Below are 21,208 nucleotides of genomic sequence, written 5' to 3' on the forward strand. Positions count from 1 at the left end.
CCGTCCTTTCTCAGGTTGAAGTTAGAGAACTCTACAGATGCTACCCAAACCCTTGGTCATTTCCGAAAACACCCTCTGCAACTGCTGCTCCATAATCCAGAGGCTTAGTGTTGAAGCTGAAAACCAGAGCCCAGAGAGATGCCTCCTTTCCAGGGCTTAGAGCCTGGAGGAACAACTTCCTAAAATCCTGGCAGTCAGGAGAGATACAATGTCTCTGGGACATAAGGCCCCTGCTTTCTTTGCCTCACTCCTCACCAGCAGCCAGAGGGCTTTGCCTGCAGAATGTCCTCTGCTAAACTTGGGGAGATGTAACTCAAGTTCAGTCTCCTGGCCTGTTCTTGTCCTGGAGCACATCCCTTTCCAGGCTGCTGAGGACGCTCCTTTCCTCCTTAATCCACGGACCCAAGAGCTCCGCGCAAAACGTGACAACCTACTGGCGTCACTTCTATGGCCGTTTCCTCCCTGGAGACCCTGATGTTCCCATGCAAAAGTGACTTTTCCCTCTGCAGCAACCTAGAAGCACAGTGTGCTGGGAGGGGACCCACACCCCATCGGCCCATAGTTGGAACCAAGGCCTTGTTCAGCCACAGCGCTCTGCCCTCTTTCATTGTGAGCCTGTGGAAGTTCTTAGCAGAATGATGATGATCATGGCAGTGATGGTGACGATGGCCAGCATTCATTGAGAGCCTATTTTTTGTGCACATAATCAGCACTCAATGAATGGCCCTACAACCTATAAGATAAATATGTAGGCTTTGTGGGGTTTTTTTAATCTTAATGGTTTTTTTTCTTGGCCACGTCCTGAGGCATGCTGGATCTTAGTTCCCCAACCAGGGATCGAAACCGTGCCCCCTGCAATGGAAGCATGGAGTCTTAACCACTGGACTGCCAGGGAAGTCCCTCTTATTTCTTTTTTATAGGTTTTTTTTTTTTTCCAATCCCACCTTTCCTTGGTTATTTCTGTTATTTATTCTTTTTTTTTAACATCTTTATTGGAGTATAATTGCTTTACAATGGTATGTTAGTTTCAGCTTCACAACAAAATGAATCACTTATGTATATACATATATTCCCATATCTCTTCCCGCTTGCGTCTCCCTCCCTCCACCCTCCCTATCCCACCCCTCCAGGCGGTCACAAAGCACCGAGCTGATCTCCCTGTGCTATGCGGCTGCTTCCCACTAGCTAACTACCTTACTTTTGGTAGTGTATATATGTTCATGCCTCTCTCTCGCTTTGTCACAGCTTACCCTTCCCCCTCCCCATAGCCTCAAGTCCATTCTCTAGTAAGTCTGTGTCTTTATTCCTGTTTCACCCCTAGGTTTTTCATGACATTTTTTTTTTTAATTACATATATATGTGTTAGCATACGGTATTTGTCTCTCTCTTTCTGACTTACTTCACTCTGTATGACAGACTCTAGGTCTATCCACCTCATTACAAATAGCTCAATTTCGTCTCTTTTTATGGCTGAGTAATATTCCATTGTATATATGTGCCACATCTTCTTTATCCATTCATCCGATGATGGACACGTAGGTTGTTTCCATCTCTGGGCTATTGTAAATAGAGCTGCAATGAACATTTTGGTACATGGCTCTTTTTGAATTATGGTTTTCTCAGGGTATATGCCCAGTAGTGGGATTGCTGGGTCATATGGTAGTTCTATTTGTAGCTTTTTAAGGAACCTCCATACTGTTCTCCACAGTGGCTGTATCAATTTACATTCCCACCAACAGTGTAAGAGGGTTCCCTTTTCTCCACACCCTCTCCAGCATTTATTGTTTCTAGATTTTTTGATGATGGCCATTCTGACTGGTGTGAGATGATATCTCATTGTAGTTTTGATTTGCATTTCTCTAATGATTAGTGATGTTGAGCATTCTTTCATGTGTTTGTTGGCACTCTGTATATCTTCTTTGGAGAAATGTCTATTTAGGTCTTCTGCCCATTTTTGGATTGGGTTGTTTGTTTTTTTGTTATTAAGCTGCATGAGCTGCTTATAAATTTTGGAGATTAATCCTTTGTCCGTTGCTTCATTTGCAAATATTTTCTCCCATTCTGAGGGTTGTCTTTTGGTCTTCTTTATGGTTTCCTTTGCTGCGCAAAAGCTTTTAAGTTTCATTAGGTCCCATTTGTTTACTTTTGTTTTTATTTCCATTTCTCTAGGAGGTGGGTCAAAAAGGACCTTGCTGTGATTTATGTCATAGAGTGTTCTGCCTATGTTTTCCTCTAAGAGTTTGATAGTTTCTGGCCTTACATTTAGGTCTTTAATCCATTTTGAGCTTATTTTTGTGTATGGTGTTAGGGAGTGATCTAATCTCATACTTTTACATGTAGCTGTCCAGTTTTCCCAGCACCACTTATTGAATAGGCTGTCCTTTCTCCACTGTACATTTCTGCCTCCTTTGTCAAAGATAAGGTGACCATATGTGCGTGGGTTTATCTCTGGGCTTTCTATCCTGTTCCATTGATCTTTCTGTTTTTGTGCCAGTACCATACCGTCTTGATAACTGTAGCTTTGTAGTATAGTCTGAAGTCTGGGAGCCTGATTCCTCCAGTTCCTTCTTTCGTTCTCAAGATTGCTTTGGCTATTCGGGGTCTTTTGTGTTTCCATACAAATTGCAAAATTTTTTGTTCTAGTTCTGTGAAAAATGCCAGTGGTAGTTTGATAGGGATTGCATTGAATCTATAGATTGCTTTGGGTAGTAGAGTCATTTTCACAATGTTGATTCTTCCAATCCAAGAACATGGTATATCTCTCCATCTATTTGTATCATCTTTAATTTCTTTCATCAGTGTCTTGTAATTTTCTGCATACAGATCTTTTGTCTCCTTAGATAGGTTTATTCCTAGATATTTTATTCTTTTTGTTGCAATGGTAAATGGGAGTGTTTTCTTGATTTCACTTTCAGATTTTTCATCATTAGTATATAGGAATGCCAGAGATTTCTGTGCATTAATTTTGTATCCTGCCACTTTACCAAATTCATTGATTAGCTCTAGTAGTTTTCTGGTAGCATCTTTAGGGTTCTCTATGTATAGGATCATGTCATCTGCAAACAGTGACAGCTTTACTTCTTCTTTTCCGATTTGGATTCCTTTTATTTCCTTTTCTTCTCTGATTGCTGTGGCTAAAACTTCCAAAACTGCGTTGAATAAGAGTGGTGAGAGTGGGCAACCTTGTCTTGTTCCTGATCTTAGTGGAAATGCTTTCAGTTTTTCACCATTGAGGATGATGTTTGCTGTGGGCTTGCCATATATGGCCTTTATTATGTTGAGGAAAGTTCCCTCTATGCCTACTTTCTGGACGGTTTTTATCATAAATGGGTGTTGAATTTTGTCAAAAGCTTTCTCTGCATCTATTGAGATGATCATATGGTTTTTCTCCTTCAGTTTGTTAATATGGTTTATCACATTGATAGATTTGCGTATATTGAAGAATCCTTGCATTCCTGGAATAAACCCCACTTGATCATGGTGTATGATCCTTTTAATGTGCTGTTGGATTCTGTTTGCTAGTATTTTGTTGAGGATTTTTGCATCTATGTTCATCAGTGATATTGGCCTGTAGTTTTCTTTCTTTGTGACATCCTTGTCTGGTTTTGGTATCAAGGTGATGGTGGCCTCGTAGAATGAGTTTGGGAGTGTTCCTTCCTCTGCTATATTTTGGAAGAGTTTGAGAAGGATAGGTGTTAGCTCTTCTCTAAATGTTTGATAGAATTCGCCTGTGAAGCCATCTGGTCCTGGGCTTTTGTTTGTTGGAAGATTTTTAATCACAGTTTCAATTTCAGTGCTTGTGATTGGTCTGTTCATATTTTCTATTTCTTCCTGATTCAGTCTTGGCAGGTTGTGCATTTCTAAGAATTTGTCCATTTCTTCCAGATTGTCCATTTTATTGGCATAGAGTTGCTTGTAGTAATCTCTCATGATCTCTTTTATTTCTGCAGTGTCAGTTGTTACCTCTCCTTTTTCATTTCTAATTCTATTGATTTGAGTCTTCTCCCTTTTTTTCTTGATGAGTCTGGCTAGTGGTTTATCTATTTTGTTTATCTTCTCAAAGAACCAGCTTTTAGTTTTATTGATCTTTGCTATTGTTTCCTTCATTTCTTTTTCATTTATTTCTGATCTGATTTTTATGATTTCTTTTCTTCTGCTAGCTTTGGGGTTTTTTTGTTCTTCTTTCTCTAATTGCTTGAGGTGCAAGGTTAGGTTGTTTATTCGAGATGTTTCCTGCTTCTTAAGGTGGGCTTGTATTGCTATAAACTTCCCCCTTAGAACTGCTTTTGCTGCATCCCACAGGTTTTGGGTCATCGTGTCTCCATTGTCATTTGTTTCTAGGTATTTTTTGATTTCCTCTTTGATTTCTTCAGTGATCACTTCATTATTAAGTAGTGTATTGTTTAGCCTCCATGTGTTTGTATTTTTTACAGATCTTTTCCTGTAATTGATATCTAGTCTCATGGCATTGTGGTCAGAAAAGATACTTGATACAATTTCAATTTTCTTAAATTTACCAAGGCTTGATTTGTGACCCAAGATATGATCTATCCTGGAGAATGTTCCATGAGCACTTGAGAAAAATGTGTATTCTGTTGTTTTTGGATGGAATGTCCTATAAATATCAATTAACTCCATCTCATTTAATGTATTATTTAAAGCTTGTGTTTCCTTATTTATTTTTATTTTGGATGATCTGTCCATTGGTGAAAGTGGGGTGTTAAAGTCCCCTACTATGAATGTGTTACTGTCGATTTCCCCTTTTATGGTTGTCAGTATTTGCCTTATGTATTGAGGTGCACCTATGTTGGGTGCATAAATATTTACAATTGTTACATCTTCCTCTTGGATCGATCCCTTGATCATTATGTAGTGTCCTTCTTTGTCTCTTCTAATAGTCTTTGTTTTAAAGTCTATTTTGTCTGATATGAGAATTGCTACTCCAGCTTTCTTTTGGTTTCCATTTGCATGAAATACCTTTTTCCATCCCCTTACTTTCAGTCTGTATGTGTCTCTAGGTCTGAAGTGGGTCTCTTGTAGACAGCAAATATATGGGTCTTGTTTTTGTATCCATTCAGCCAATCTGTGTCTTTTGGTGGGAGCATTTAGTCCATTTACATTTAAGGTAATTATCGATATGTGTCTTCCTATTCCCATTTTCTTAATTGTTTTGGGTTCGTTATTGTAGGTCCTTTCCTTCTTTTGTGTTTCTTGCCTAGAGAAGTTCCTTTAGCAGTTGTTGTAGAGCTGGTTTGGTGGTGCTGAACTCTCTCAGCTTTTGCTTGTCTGTAAAGGTTTTAATTTCTCCATCAAATCTGAATGAGATCCTTGCTGGGTAGAGTAATCTTGGTTGCAGGTTTTTCTCCTTCAACACTTTCAATATGTCCTGCCACTCCCTTCTGGCTTGCAGAGTTTCTGCTGAAAGATCAGCTGTTAACCTTATGGGGATTCCCTTGTGTGTTATTTGTTGTTTTTCCCTTGCTGCTTTTAATATGTTTTCTTTGTATTTAATTTTTGACAGTTTGATTAATATGTGTCTTGGCGTATTTCTCCTTGGATTTATCCTGTATGGGACTCTCTGTGCTTCCTGGACTTGATTAACTATTTCCTTTCCCATGTTAGGGAAGTTTTCAACTATAATCTCTTCAAATATTTTCTCAGTCCCTTTCTTTTTCTCTTCTTCTTCTGGAACCCCTATAATTCGAATGTTGGTGCATTTAATGTTGTCCCAGAGGTCTCTGAGACTGTCCTCAGTTCTTTTCATTCTTTTTTCTTTATTCTGCTCTGCAGTAGTTATTTCCACTATTTTATCTTCCAGGTCACTTATCCATTCTTCTGCCTCAGTTATTCTGCTATTGATCCCATCTAGAGTACTTTTAATTTCATTTATTGTGTTGTTCATCGTTGCTTGTTTCTTCTTTAGTTCTTCTAGGTCCTTGTTAACTGATTCTTGCAATTTGTCCATTCTATTGTCCATTCTATCTCCAAGATTTCGGATCAACCTTACTATCATTATTCTGAATTCTTTTTCAGGTAGACTGCCTATTTCCTCTTCATTTGTTAGGTCTGGTGGGTTTTTATCTTGCTCCTTCATCTGCTGTGTGTTTTTCTGTCTTTTCATTTTGCTTATCTTACTGTGTTTGGGGTCTCCTTTTTTGCAGGCTGAAGGTTCGTAGTTCCTGTTGTTTTTTGTGTCTGTCCCCAGTGGCTAAGGTTGGTTCAGTGGGTTGTGTAGGCTTCCTGGTGGAGGGTACTAGTGCCTGTGTTCTGGTGTATGAGGCTGGATCTTGTCTTTCTGGTGGGCAGGTCCACGTCTGGTGGTGTGTTTTGGGGTGTCTGTAGACTTATTATGATTTTGGGCAGCCTCTCTGCTAATGGGTGGGGTTGTGTTCCTGTCTTGCTAGTTGTTTGGCATAGGATGTCCAGCACTGTAGCTTGCTGGTCGTTGAGTGAAGCTGGGTGCTGGCGTTGAGATGGAGATCTCCGGAGATTTTTGCTGTTTGATATTATGTGCAGCTGGGAGGCCTCTTGTGGACCAGTGTCCTGAAGTTGGCTCTCCCACCTCAGAGGCACAGCACTGACTCCTGGCTGCAGCACCAAGAGCCTTTCATCCACAGGGCTCCTTAATTTGGGATGATTCGTTGTCTATTCAGGTATTCCACAGATGCAGGGTATATCAAGTTGATTGTGGAGCTTTAATCCGCTGCTCCTGAGGCTGCTGGGGGAGATTTCCCTTTCTCTTCTTTGTTCTCACAGTTCCCAGGGGCTCAGCTTTGGATTTGGCCCCGCCTGTGCGTGTAGGTCGCCGGAGGGCGTCTGTTCTTTGCTCAGACAGGACGGGGTTAAAGGAGCCGCTGATTCGGAGGCTCTGGCTCACCCAGGCCGGGGGGTAGGGAGGGTCACGGAGTGCGGGGCGGGCCTGCAGCAGCAGAGGCCGGCGTGACGCTGCAGCCTGAGGCGCGCCGTGCGCTCTCCCGGGGGAGCCGTCCCTGGATCCCGGGACCCTGGCAGTGGCGGGCTGCACAGGCTCCCCGGAAGGGCGTGTGGCTAGTGACCTGTGTTCGCACACAGGCCTCCTGGCGGCGGCAGCAGCGGCCTTAGCGTCCCATGTCCGTCTCTGGGCTCCGCACTCTTAGCCGCGGCTCGCGCCCGTCTCCGGAGCTCTCTCAAGCAGCGTTCCCAATCCCCTCTCCTCGTGCACCAGGAAACAAAGAGGGAAGAAAAAGTCTCTTGCCTCTTCGGCAGGTCCAGACCCCTCCCCGGACTCTCTCCCAGCCAGCCGCGGCGCACCAACGCCCTGCAGGCTGTGTTCACGCCGCCAACCTCAGTCCTCTCCCGGCGCTCCGACAGAAGCCGGAGCCTCAGCTCCCAGTCCCGCCCGCCCCGGCGGGCGAGCAGACAAGCCTCTCGGCTGGTGAGTGCCGGTCGGCCCGATCCTCTGCGCTGGAATCTGGCCGCTTTGCCCTCCGCACCCCTGTTGCTGTGCTCTCCTCCGCGGCGCCGAAGCTCCCCCCTCCGCCTCCCGAAGTCTCCGCCCGCGAAGGGGCTTCCTAGTGTGTGGAAACTTTTCCTCCTTCACAGCTCTCTCCCGCTGGTGCAGGACCCGTCCCTATCCTTTTGTCTCTGTTTAGTTTTTTCTTTTGCCCTAACCAGGTACGTAGGGGGTTCCTTGCCTTTTGGGAGGTCTGAGGTATTCTGCCAGCGTTCAGTAGGTGCTCCGTAGGAGTTGTTCCACGCGTAGATGTATTTCTGGTGTATCTGTGGAGAGGAAGGTGATCTCCGCGTCTTACTCTTCCGCCATCTTCCCGGAAGTCTCATTTATAGGTTTTTAAATGTACCTCATATTCTCACACATTTCTGTGGGATACGTAATGTTATGGCCATTTTATAGACTTTGAAACCGAGCCTGAGTGATGGAGTAACTTAACCAAGGCCATGCAGCCAATAAGGATGAGATCTTTGACGCTCAAGCTAAGAGTCTCCAGTGTTAGCTTCAAGCTTGCATTGATAACCCTAAAAGTACCCACGACATGACTACATATAGTCAATGCCTAATAAAAACTCTTGCAGATGATGATCCATTTGAAAGATGACTAGCTTTTGCAAGCCTCTTCTCCTGCTGCATTTCTTCCTTATTTCCTTCCTGCTTTCCAGTCAGCCTGCCCTCGTTCCCTCAACCTTTATATAGCCTGCCACGGGCCAGGCATCAGGCTGTGTCCTGGGCATAGAAGCAGGACAAAGACCCAGGCCAGGCCTAGCAAAGCTGTAGTCCAGGAGCAGAAGGCAGGCACGAAAGCAGGTTTCCAGGAGGAGCCCTGCGTCTCACCTGCTAGTGGGATGGGAGAGGAGGGCTCTGTCGCCCCATGCAAGGTGCTCCACACTCTCCTGGCACATGGGAGAGTGCTTCTCGTGTTCCATCCACACATGGAATCCAAGGTTCTGGTGCCTGAACTCCTATTGCCCTTAGAATCAGAACCACACTCACTCAACGGTCCTGATGTGGGTTCATGTTTGCCTCCCAACAAGATCACTTTTTCAAGGGAGAAACAAGAAATCTACATTTTGAACTTAGCAGCTATATGATCTTCATGTCTCTGACTCTTCGTTTCTGTATTTTATTTTTAAAAAGGAAGGGGGAGAAAAGAAAGAAAAAGACGGATGACCATATACCTGCCCTAATTACCTGGCAGAGATGTTATAGGATCAAATACAGTTATAATGCAGGCATAAGAGGACTAAATATTACATAAATGTGAGGGCTTTTGTATATTCTTAAGGTGGAATTTAAAGCTCTGAGTGATGCCAGCTACCTGCCTTTACCCCTCCGCCAGTGCCCACATATGTGCTGCCAGGCTCCAGCCATCACTATATAGTTCCACGTTGAAGTGCCCTCAACTCTCCTGCCTCCTTGCCTTTGCTTCCACCCTTTCCACTACCTGGAATGCCTGCTTCCCATCACTGACTGTTGACTTGATCAAATGCCATCCCCTCTATTCTAAACTAGTGCCCCTTTCCTCATTTGCCCCATTAAATGTTGCACATCTCTCACAATCGCTCTCAGCACTGTGACTGACATGAGCTAGCTGTCTTCTCTATCTTAGGCTTCTCCGCCTATGCCTTGCATATGGTCAGTAAAATGTTTGTTGACTCAAGTTCTGCTTCTCCTTTCCATGCCCTTCCCTGCCTGCCCGCCACTCCCTGCATCGAATCCATCACCTGGTACATAGCAGGTACCCCATGCATCTCGACTAACATCCTGAAGTGCTTTAGGGCTGGCAAATCAGTGAACGAGTCTCCATAGGTCAAGGAGAATTAAGTAAGCTCTTCCCTTCAGTTCAATCAGATCTCACAGGGAAGGTATGAAATTTGACTGCACCCTTCTGGGTGGGGATCAGAGCCCAGGAAGAAAACAGCATCTCCCAAAATGCAGACTATGAACCAGTGGAGATACCCAGATGATTTTAGGTGACACAAAGGGGAACTTTGTTTTTCAAATTTAATAATTACATAATCTCATGTGTATTAAAAAGCAATATATGAAGCAACTCAAAACTATGATTTCATAAATATTATTTAATAAAAGCTTTTGCATTTGAATAAAAATGAGTTGATTTAAGAACAAACATTACATAAGTAATGATATGGAATATGGCCAAAAGAAGTGATGGTGGTGCTTCAAGCTAGGGAAGCATCGGGACAGAGAAAACACTTCCAGCGAGTGCAAAGGTGAAGATGGGGTTGAAGAGATGCCAGTTCTAAGGATCAGATCTGCTGGGAGCAGCCTTAGGAATTAACAGAATTATTTACAAAACTGTGTTACTGTGCAAAAACCTTTGTTTGAAAGACAGATAGCAACTGGAATGTTTCCTCATCACTACTGTTTTTTTTTTACACATGCAGCCATGGGCACCAAGTTTCCGAATGGCCATGGGGTTTTACACCCTTTCCCAGGACTGTCAGCTACAAAGGACCCAAATATGGGTTTGCTTTTCCTTTTTTTTCTGCAAAGCACAACACTTTACAAAAAGAAGAACACTTCAAAGGCAATCCCTTTCTCATATACATAACAGGGCTCCATTTGAGATCCACATTCATCTTCCTTATCCAATTACATGATCAAAGCAGAAGTGTTTGAAACAACCTAATCAAAAACTGGGCAGAAGACCTAGACATTTCTCCAAAGAAGACATACAGATGGCCAACAGGCACGTGAAAAGCTGCTCAGCATTACTAATTACTAGAGAAATGCAAATCAAAACTACAATGAGGTATCACCTCACACCAGTTTGAATGGGCATCATGAGAAAATCTGCAAACAACAAATGCTGGAGAGGGTGTGGAGAAAAGGGAACCCTCTTGCACTGTTGGTGGGAATGTAAATTGATACAGCCACAATGAGAACTGTATGGAGGTTCCTTAAAAAACTAAACATAGAATCACCATATGACCCAGCAATCCCACTACTGGGCATATACCCAGAGAAAACCATAATTCAAAAAGACACATGCACCCCAATGTTCATTGCAGCACTACTTACAATAGCCGGGTCATGGAAGAAACCTAAATGCCCATCGACAGACAAATGGATAAAGAAGATGTGGTCCACATATACAGTGCAATATTACTCAGCCATAAAAAGGAATGAAATTGGGTCATTTGTAGAGATGTGGGTGGATCTAGAGACTGTCATACAGAGTGAAATAAGTCAGAAAGAGAAAAACAAATATCGTATATTAATGCATATATGTGGAACCTAGAAAAATGGTACAGGTGAACCGGTTTGCAGGGCAGAAATAGAGACACAGATGTAGAGAACAAACATATGGACACCAAGGGGTGAGAGTGGTGGTGTGATGAATTGGGAGATCGGGACTGACATATATACACTAATATGTATAAAATGGGTAACTAATAAGAACCTGCTGTATAAAAAAATAAATAAAATTCAAAAAAAAAAAAAAGCAGAAGTGTTTGGCCTACTTTGGGGGTTTAAAGATATCCAGGGAAAAACTAGAAACATTTAAAACTACCTTTTTTATGCCACACATTTTCCTGGAGGAGAATTGGAACCCACTCCCCCTGTTCTCTCTTAACTAGTCTTTAGACACAAAAAGTCAGGTCAGAGAGTTAACGTACTCTCATCATCCAAGTCACAAGAGATTCAGTTACATCTCTGTAAAATCCTATCTAATCTCAAGTCAGTGTGTCTGGTGTACTGTTTGCTCTCTAAGAGCTACAAGGTCCCTCCCAGCAGCCTCTGAGAAACTACTGCTTTTGTCTGATTAGCTTTAAAGACCTTGTATTAAAATAAAAACTGCAAAAAAAAAAAAAATCGGAAAAGTTACTTCATTAGTCTCCCGAAAGCTACTGGTTCTAGCACATCTGTTCATTTTGATGCTACAATAACGGAGCTCATGTTTCCTAAAATAGGACACACCTTGTCCTTTACATTAACACTGTGGGATTTGAGACCCTGGTTACAAAAAGAAAATAGCAAATATGACATCCTCAAAACTATTTAAGTGAACAGACTGCCTATTGGTGGATTGATTTTTCTCTGTGGATGTAAATCTGTTGGCAGCCATCAGAATTGGGGTATAAACGATGACCTTAGGCAGCTGCTGCCATTTGTTTCAGGGGGAAAATGAGGGGTTTGTCTCTCCCCAGGGGTTAATACTGTGATGCTCTGAACGTCCTCTGGGCTCTGTTTCTGAAGGGTTACACTGGAGAGGAGCAATGTTTTGTGGTTTATGACAAGATCACAGCAGAATATTTTGTGCATGCTGTGATTTGTATCATCCATTTGTGCACAGGCCATAAAAGTGCACTTTTTATCAGGAACATTTGTGAATATTTAACAGCACTGAAGACATATGGCCGCTAAATAATTCACAGTTATCTATCTCCTCAGCAGATTCCTTATATGCCTACCATGTTTTAATGCCTAGTTTGCTCAGAAACAATATTCCTTACGACCCTTCCTATATAAAAATGTTTACTGACGGGCAGCAATATATAGATACCATGGGATTGGGTTGTAAGGAAGCGGAAAGCTTTCTGCCTTCTCCACCTCTCTCTGTCCTCATCCGTTTCCCCTGAAAGCTTCCAACCAGCACCTAACCTCACAGGAAAACGTGCCCTTCCCAAAAGTGGGTGCTAAATTCTGACTTCTGGTGTTTGGGCCATGAGATGGGAGTCGCTGACTAACCGTCACCCTCTTCTCTTTTCAGTTCTATATCCATTTACAGTCCCAAGGAGAATCCGAATGCATTTGATGCTGCCGCATTCTTCCAGTCCGTGGGGAATTTCCTGGGGATCTTCGCCGGCTCATTTGCAATGGGGTCCGCGTATGCTGTTGTCACGGCACTGATATCCTTTGTCCTGTGTGGAAAGCTGGGGACTGTTCAGAGCAGTCAACTTCCCCGGAATGTTTCTGAGGACTGACAAATTCCAGGCTAGGAAATGGTTAGATAGTCTCGTTCAAGCGCAGTACGGCACCACTGGAGCCATCTCGGTTCCGAGCCACCCCTCGAAGCATAGGTCGGTACCAGTGGAAGAGGGGCCCAGGCTCTTTTCCTGTCCAAGGCCAGTTCTAGCACTGCGCATACTGTCTGACCCTAGGATAGCAACAGTCTTAAAAAAATTCCCACCTAGGAATATAGGTGACCAGGGGGTATCAGGCTTGGATATATTAAGGTCAAGAGGAAGAACTGAAGATCTAAGGTCAAGAATAAAGCATGATTGACTGGGAATGATAAACTAAATGTTCTCTGCCTCCTTTTCAAACTTGTATCAAGCACTAGTTCACAGGGTTGGCCAAGCCAAAGATGACTGTGAGTTTAAACGAGCATGCATAGCTCTTTTATGGAAGGGGAACAGCAAGCCAAGCAGAAATGATGTTTGCCATATCCAGGCAAGTGTGTCATCTTACTCCCTCTTTTTCAGCAGAGAGGTGGGAGGATGGGTGAATTCCTAGAGGATTTGAGCCAGGGAAAGAAGCTGGTCTGGTGAGCTCTTCACTCACAGCAGTTGGATGGGGGCAAAAATAAGTCAGATTTGAAGAGGAAAGCCAGAGAAGGCTAATGTCAAGTGTTAACTGAGGCTACAGAGAAGAGGCAGAACAAAGGACCAGAGACCTTGGGGGGGAAAGAGAAGTAAGAAAGGAGAAAGATGCAAGAAGGGTCAGGGATCAAGGCAAGGAAAGCAAAATGTTGGGGTCTCTTTTCATGAGGACTAGCCTAACAGTTCACTGAACAACTGCTAAAAGGCTAGGTTCTACTAAAGTTTTCTAAGATAAGTCAGAAGATGAATAAAACATGGACTCTGCCTTCAACTAATGACGAACTTAGAAAGACAAGCTCTACAGTAAGAGTTGGATGGAAAGTGAGTGCTAAAGCTGCAGAGCCACCTTAGTAAGATTATAAAAATTCAAATGATGATGAGGCCACTGTGTCTGGGATAGTCCAATAGACTCTTGGCCAATCTTATGATTCTGGAAAATCATCTGAAACGCAGTATTTACATGCAGAGTAGGACCTGGGCTTGACCTGAAAAATGGGTAGGATACAGGCAAAAGCCACATGATAAGAAATTCAGGAGAAGACCGGCATTCATGAAGGTGTGGCGGAGGGGGCGCTGCCGTGGCACATGGCAGTTGTGCCTGAAAGGACTTGAGGGCTCAGGCTGGTGAGCGGTGGAAGATGAGGGGACACAGGTGGGGTGTCCTCTGATACTGGATCAGATTGTGGAGTATCTTGGAGTGTTATTCAAAGGAGCCTGGGCATCTTTCTATAGTCCACAGAGAGGGACACAATGAAAGTCCTGTTTTTAAAACATAAATAAGGAACTGGTATGTAGGGTGAATGAGAGAAGGAAGATTAAGATCAACGAAAACTGTGATGATAACCTGGGGGGGGTGGAAATCGGGAAGCAGGCCAATGTTTAGAAGAAGCTCTAGGACTTAGTGATTGGTTGGTACTAAGAGATAAGGAAGAGGAGAGAATCAAAAGACCACCCCAAAGTCATGTCCTGGAAACCCTGGAGAATGTCAACTCCTTTGACAAAAGTAAGTCGGAAAAGGTAGGGCTGACTTCCAACTAAAAATAATGATTAACAATCTACCCAGTACTATAGACATGTCAGGCCCCCTACTACTTGTTTTACATGCAATAACTCATTTAACCTTCACAATGGTCATATCTTTTTTTACTGGACACTGGAGCTTAGAAAGGGTAAGCTATTGCCCAAGGTCATACAGCTTGGAAGTAGAGCCAAGATCAAACCCAAGGAGTGAAACCGAGAGACAGACCATGCTCTTGATCACTACTCTCTGTTGCCTCTTAATTATTAAGTGGAATGACGATGGAGGTCACATGTTGTTTGGAGTAGAGTAATAGTAATGATCACAACATTTAGTGAATGTCTAGCATGGGCCTTTATATATATCTTCTTATTCGAATCAACCCTGTAAGACACCGGGTTACACAGGAGGAAATCGAGGCTCAAGAAGGTTAAGTAGCTCACTCTGAGTCACATATCAGTAATAATGGACATGATATTAATTATGTCATCTTACATATATTCAGAACTGTACCACGTGCCAGCCATTGTCCTTAGTATTTTGCATAGATAGTTTTTATAAGAACCGTGGCAGGGAGATACTGTTATTCCCCCAATTTTCAGCTGAAGAAACTGACATATAAGGTTAGGCAACTTGTCTAAGTCCACACAACTAAGACATTTCAGGGCAGGGGTTTAAAACCAGGCCTTTGGTCCCAGGGACAGCACGAGGTGGAAGGGCTGAGATTGGAACTTTTTTCTGCCCAGTGTGCAAGGAATGTATGGACACATAAGTAAACAAATTGATAAGGAAGGTAAAAATTCCTGGAGGTTGGAAGTCTGCTCTGATATTGGACCAGATCTGGGGAAAGGGGTGGAGAAAAGGAAGAGACAGGGCCTCAGTAATAGTGGCAACACCTGATGGCCTTGGGTCACAAACTCAGGCTGTGAAGGAGACAGGGGCACAGTCCATTCCTCCACCATAACCACCTGGATACCTTGTCCACAATGAGGCAGAGGCTCCTCAGATTGTGGGCCCCTGGGCTCCGGACAAGCTTAGGGCTTGACTCAGAACTGAACAACTTTCTGGAGGCCATGGAAAGAGAAGAACACTTTACGCCCAGTTGGTATTCTGTCACTCAAATCGGCCTGAGCCTTCTCTTTACAACAAACTAGAAGAGGGAATTCAGAGGAACAAACCCCATTAGAAACAAAGCCTTCCCTCCAAGTAAGAAGAGGGGACATTGGAAAAGGGTCAAAGGGCAGCCCATGTCTTCCTCCAGATAAAGAATTGCTTCCAGATCCTTACTGAATCTCTTTCCAGAAAAGATGTTTTACAAAACAAATTTATTTAAATCACACTAATTGAAAAACTTACACATCCTTTGTTATATACCAGGCACTCCTCCGCATGCTTAACATATTGTAAGTGGTTTATATACCTAGGAGGTAGGTTGCACTATTATGCCCATTTTCAGACATGGAAACCAAAGCGCAGAGTGACCCGTCTAAGCTGATACCATGAATATGGGCCCAGGTAGAGTGGCCTTCCAGAGGCCACACTCCCAACCATGACATGATCCTTAGTATTTTGTGCTTTCTAAGACTTTACAAAACATTTTTAATATCTTCATTGCATGTTACTCTGCACATTGTATGAGTAGGTATTATTCTCATTGCCAGTTCACCTAGGATACAAATAAGGCTCACAGAGGTTAACATACTGCTCAGAAATCACACAGCCAGTGACTAGCAGGGCCAAGACTCAAACCCAGATCTACTAACGCAGAGGTCATACTTTTGGCTTCCTTGCCCTGCTGCCAAACATCTCTTAATATGGAATCTTCCTACACTTTGTTGTAGAAATATAAAAATGCAACAGCACTAACATCTCTTTATCTGTCAGGGCATTTTCCGCCTAGTGGTGGACACAATTACAAGGTAGCCCTTTCCCATCCATCACTAACTCCTAATCATCTCCCCGTAGCCCATTCTCTGCCTGACTCAGATCACTGTGCCTTTGTTCTATTTGCAATTTATAGACTATTGACCAAGTGTCATCCTGGCCCAAATGAACCACTGCCCGCCAAAGGGCATCTTGCTTGACCTAGAAGCAACACCCATTTTCCTCCATCCTACTTTTACAAAGAGAGTCCGGGCAGCTTCCCTCTCACTGAACATACATGCTCCTCCTGATTCAATTTCTATCCCCAAGAGAGAAGGCTCTTCAAGGTGATCTGTCCACAGACCAGCACTCCCTGGGGAGCAGTGGCCTCCTTCAGTGTTGACACACTGGCAGCATCTCACCCAGCCTCATTCCCCTTGGCTTTGTTTTCCCAGATCTGCCAGTATTCTGAGGGGCACACCCCAAGGGCTGAGTCCAAATTTAAGAAGTTTTGTGTCTACACTGAGCTGATTTTATCCTCTTAGTAAGACATCTTTTTTATCTGAACACCAGTTTGCATTTTTATAGGAGTGTTCAGCCCGCAATGAAGCATGATTCCTGCTGGCCTTCAAAGTCAAGTCTCAGTCAGTTACAGCCAGCTCCGAAAATTAGTTCTCTCATCTAAAACACAACCAGATTTTTTCACAGCCAAAAAGGAGATTTATTCATAAAAGCAGTTGTTATTTCCCTTAACGCGTCTTTGTCACTTGACCAAATTTACCAAACTGTGTGAGTTCCCTATGCTGGAAACGGGCCTGTTTTTCCTCCTGTCTTGGAGCGCCTTCCTGTCTGCCGAGGCCGCTGGCCTAACAGGTCAGTGTTTCGTCCAGCGCAGCAAACTGGATGTGTGAACACATGTGTTCCCCCCACCTCTCCCCATGCCCCCCTCCCTGACCCAGCCGGATGTGAAATGGAGGCCCTTTTCTATGGGTTTGTGTCAGAATCAGCCTCTCCTGGGCACCCTGGGGAGAAGAAAAACTATCATCCATTTATCCAACAGCTCAACTGGAAGTCTCCAAACTGCCGTTTCCTCTCCTCTCCTTGCTGGTCAGGAAGGGGATGTTGAAATCTATGATTGACTGGTATACTGAGGTGATGGATGACTTTACAAATAAGAGTCTCTGCTCAGAGTGTGAAGGGATGCACAGCTGCTTTGTGGGAAAGGGTGGTGACTTTCCATTGGCTGTTAACAGCAACGCCCACGAAGGCAGCCTCTCCTGGTGTGCTCATCTCCACACATGGACCGTGTTTATAAATCTTTGCATACACTCCATGGCAGGCCAGAAAACAAGGCGCTAACTTGGTGGCTTCACGGTTTAATTAATGTCTCTTACTGTAGAAAGTCTGTATGTAGAGTCCTCTGAGATGGACCAGTTGATAGAGAGGCAGTCCCTAAGGTCCCAGGTGCCACGCATCCAGTATCTGGATTGCCTTTCTGCAACAGCGAGGGTTTGTGCTTGGCTAGCTGCAATGATTGGGTACTCTTCCATGTAGAAGAATCAGTGTGGCTCTGAGCAAAATTTCAAAGCTGTTTCTCTCCTTTGGCTTAGTTCCTTGCTTCTCCTGGGTTTCAGTCCTGGATCCCTTGCTGCCCACTACATCTTAATTGACTTTCAAGTGAGATTCCCCCGCCCCCCTCCGAAGTACTAACTGGGAATAAGGTATGCCTCCCTGGGTACTTGCATTTTAAAAGGTGGTACTTTAAGTGTAAATAATAATAAAAGTTGATATATAGTGAAAGCATACCATGAGCCAGGTGCTGGCTAACTGCCTTTCATGGATTTTCTCATTCATTTACAGAAGGACCCAAAGTTAGGGACTATGCCCAGTTTACTCAGCCAACAGTAAGTGGTGGAGCTGGGATTTCAAATAAGGAGATCTGATTCTAGAGCCTGGGCTCATGGGTACCAAGCATTGCTACCTTGAATGAAATTCTATCTATAGAATATGAGGCAGGCCCGCAGGAGTAGGAAGATATTTGGGGCCCCAGAAGCCTGCCTCGTCCATTTGCTTCTAGGCTGGTTTGGCCTCTCCTGTGAAAGCCATGGCAAATCTTTTTTGTAATGATAATCTGTTGCTCTGGGCAGCTGACCCACCTTACTTCATAGCCATGGGAACCAAGCTATTTCCACAGGCTTTGAGGGTGTCTGTTGCTGATACAGACAGCCACCTGCCAGTTATTATCACACTATAATCAAGACTGCATTACCAGAGTCCACCCTACCAGGCCCAGTATCATTCCAAACCATTCTAACACAACATCCATTATATTAGAGCCTTACCGTGTTATTAGAAAGGTTGCTAAAGAGCTTATGCATTACAAAGAAAAAGGATACTGGTGTCTCTTAAATGAAATAATGGAGGAAACAATTTACATACGTCATTCAGAAAATTGTGGTTCCCTTTCCTCCACATTCCATGCCCTTTTCAGCACTTACCATATTGTAAAATGATGTGAGTAATGTTAACAATAAGAATACATATTTGACCTTCTGGAAAGGTAAAGAAGTACCTTAACTCACCTGATATTTTTTAGTCTACTGTTGATCATTGTAGTAAACACACAGACACACACTTATGCGCACATATCCCAATGCTTAAGATTGTTTCTGTTTGTGAAGATTGTCTATTTCCTGATCCAATTCAGCAATATCTTGTTTTCTTAAATGTTTTTAGGGTTATGGTCCACGTATAAACTCTTAGTTTATCTGTGCCTTGCGCTTTTGCTATGCTTTTGACCTGATATCCTTATTGGATACCATGCAGATCACTTCTAAGGAGCCAGCATCATGGGGTGGGTGGACGCACGTGTGGGCCTTGGTAGCAGAAAGACCCAAATGTCCACGTCTGCACCCAGGGGAGCGCTCATCCAGAACAGTACTCCAGATTAAGCAACGTGCCCGAAAGGCATTTGATACAAATTAAACTTCAGGTGTGAGCGTTTTGTACCGCCGAAGACCAAGCCTGCTAAGTCCAAATTACTTATGTGTTTGTTTGTTTATTATTTAATCCTTGCCTATTTCTAAATTGGCTTTGAGACAACTCATAACCCGAGCCATGCATATCATGGGACCATTTAGTTGAGGCTAGACACTCAAGTGCTTTGGGATAGAGTTTTTCTGCAAAATGAGGCAGCTGTTCATTGCTGTGGTTTGGCAATAAATATAGCTCTGAGCTTTCTGGCAGCCAAAGCCAAAAGGGAAACATGATGAGTTATATAGGAATAATACGGTACTATAAAAGGAAGTCACAATTATTTATAAAAATGGGCAACCTTTTTTTCTAAAACTTTAGGGGAATTTATCACACACATCTTTATGTAAGGGCCTTTGAGCATAACAGACAATGTATTGTTTTAGGGAAGATGGAGATCCATTCTTCATGTAATCGTTTCTCATATCAACCTTCAATAAAATCTGATGGTGTGGAATTAAATTATATTCTCTGAGGATATTTCATGCAGTAAGAAAATCTTTTTATCTCTAGTCCACAAGTAAACTAATATAACGCAAAGCTAAAATCTAGAAAAATTTTCAGAAAGTGCTTAACGAATGAACATATGACAATGAATGTAGTGAACTAAATGAAATGAGCTATTAAATAGTTTATGAGTAACTGTAGTGGTAAGCAGCCATCCTGGGGCCATGTATGGGTTCACTGAGAACAAATCATGTAGGACCCTAGAAATGGTGTTTACACACAATGGGTTCTCAGCAGAATTCCCCCAGCCCTGACATTGCTAGGTGAGGGCTCAAGGGTGCCCATCAAGGGAGCAGGCCTCTAGGCCTACCACCCCTACTTCACCCCTCTTATTGGTTCCATAGATTGGGTTTTCACCTAAGATTTCATTTAAAAAAAAGGATTTCTGTTGCTTTAAACAAAATATATCTGTTTTAAGGATATATTTTTTCTTACTACCAAGGTAAGGTATATACATTGTAGAAAATTTGGAAAATGTAGATTTACAGAAGGAAATAAAATTAGAGTTACCTGTATTCTCACTGCCTGTTAATAACTATTGTTAGTATTTGTCTGAATTGATCTAATTATATGCAAATACATATACGTAATTAAATATATACATGCATACATATATGTAATTACATTTTTATTTTTAAGTAACTTGCTTTTTTTCACTTAACAATTTATAGTGAATGTTTTTCATGGCATTAAATATTCTTCTATATTATTATTTTTAATTGCTGCCTAGTACTATATCATATTAACTTGCCATAATTTATTATACTAACCTTTTGATTGTTTATAGCTTTCAACATTGTTAATATGATTGCAATGGTAATCCTTATAGCTTGATGTATGAACTTCTATTTATATAACTGACTAAAAGTAAAATTCCTGGGTTAATAAGAATGCTAACATTTTGATGTCTTGAAAAAATTTATCCAAGTTATCCTCCAGAAAATTTGCATTCCTTTATACTTCCACCAACGATGTAAGAGAGAGCTCATTCACTCACATCTTCATCACCCGAACTCATATTCACCCCTGCTAATTTGATAATCAAGTTCCATCTTATTCTGATTTAAATTCATTATATTTTTACTGAGGAAATCATTTTAATTATATGTCATTGGCAATTTGTATTTCTCCCTTGGTGAACTACCTGTTTATGACCTTTGTCCTTTTTTCCTATTGAAGTGCTTATTTGCTTATTTTTGTCACGTTAAATTTTAGAAGCTCTTTATCTATTAAAAAATATTAACCTTTTGACTGTCATGTAGGCTATAAATATTTTCCAATTCACGGCTTTACCTTTTAAATGTTATGCTTTATTTGTTTATGTAAGGAAAATGTTGGTATAGACATTTTCAAGTTTCATGTGGTTAATTTTATCTCTTCCTTTGAAAGCCCAAGATTTTATTGATTTCTACTTATAAAGCCCACTGTTATTAATAATAATGTATACTTTTTTTTAATATTCACCTGGTTTTATTTTTGCATTGGAATCCATCTGGAATTTGTCTTGCTATGAGGTGCGAGATATAGTAGGGATTTGATTTTCTTCCTAGATTGTTATTCACTCATCCTAACACCCTTCAAACTTAACCTATGAATTTACAATATAATGTCCATGTATGTAGGTACATATATGTGTATATATGTTCTGGGCTTTCTGTTGTTCCACTGAGCTCTTGGTCTTTACTGTTTTCATCATTTCAACTCCATGGTTCCTTTTAATAGCAA

General features: G+C 42.4%; 1 protein-coding gene across 2 annotated transcripts in view; it reads left to right on the forward strand.

Annotated features, from left to right (window-relative positions):
* SLC9A9 (solute carrier family 9 member A9) overlaps window positions 1-21,208 on the forward strand; it is a gene marked incomplete at both ends in the record, with an annotated part of 539,820 nt that overhangs the window by 244,960 nt on the left and 273,652 nt on the right. The window contains 2 exons of one of the 2 annotated variants that reach the window (XM_082840556.1): window positions 12,231-12,363; window positions 16,681-16,816. In XM_082840556.1, coding sequence (XP_082696682.1) covers window positions 12,231-12,363; window positions 16,681-16,816 — 269 coding nt within the window. The remainder of the gene's footprint in view (window positions 1-12,230; window positions 12,364-16,680; window positions 16,817-21,208) is intronic. The other variant, XM_082840557.1, reaches the window with a different exon arrangement.

This window comes from Leucopleurus acutus, assembly GCF_964270905.1.
Source record: "Leucopleurus acutus genome assembly, chromosome: 5".
NCBI classification, from domain to species: domain Eukaryota; kingdom Metazoa; phylum Chordata; class Mammalia; order Artiodactyla; family Delphinidae; genus Leucopleurus; species Leucopleurus acutus.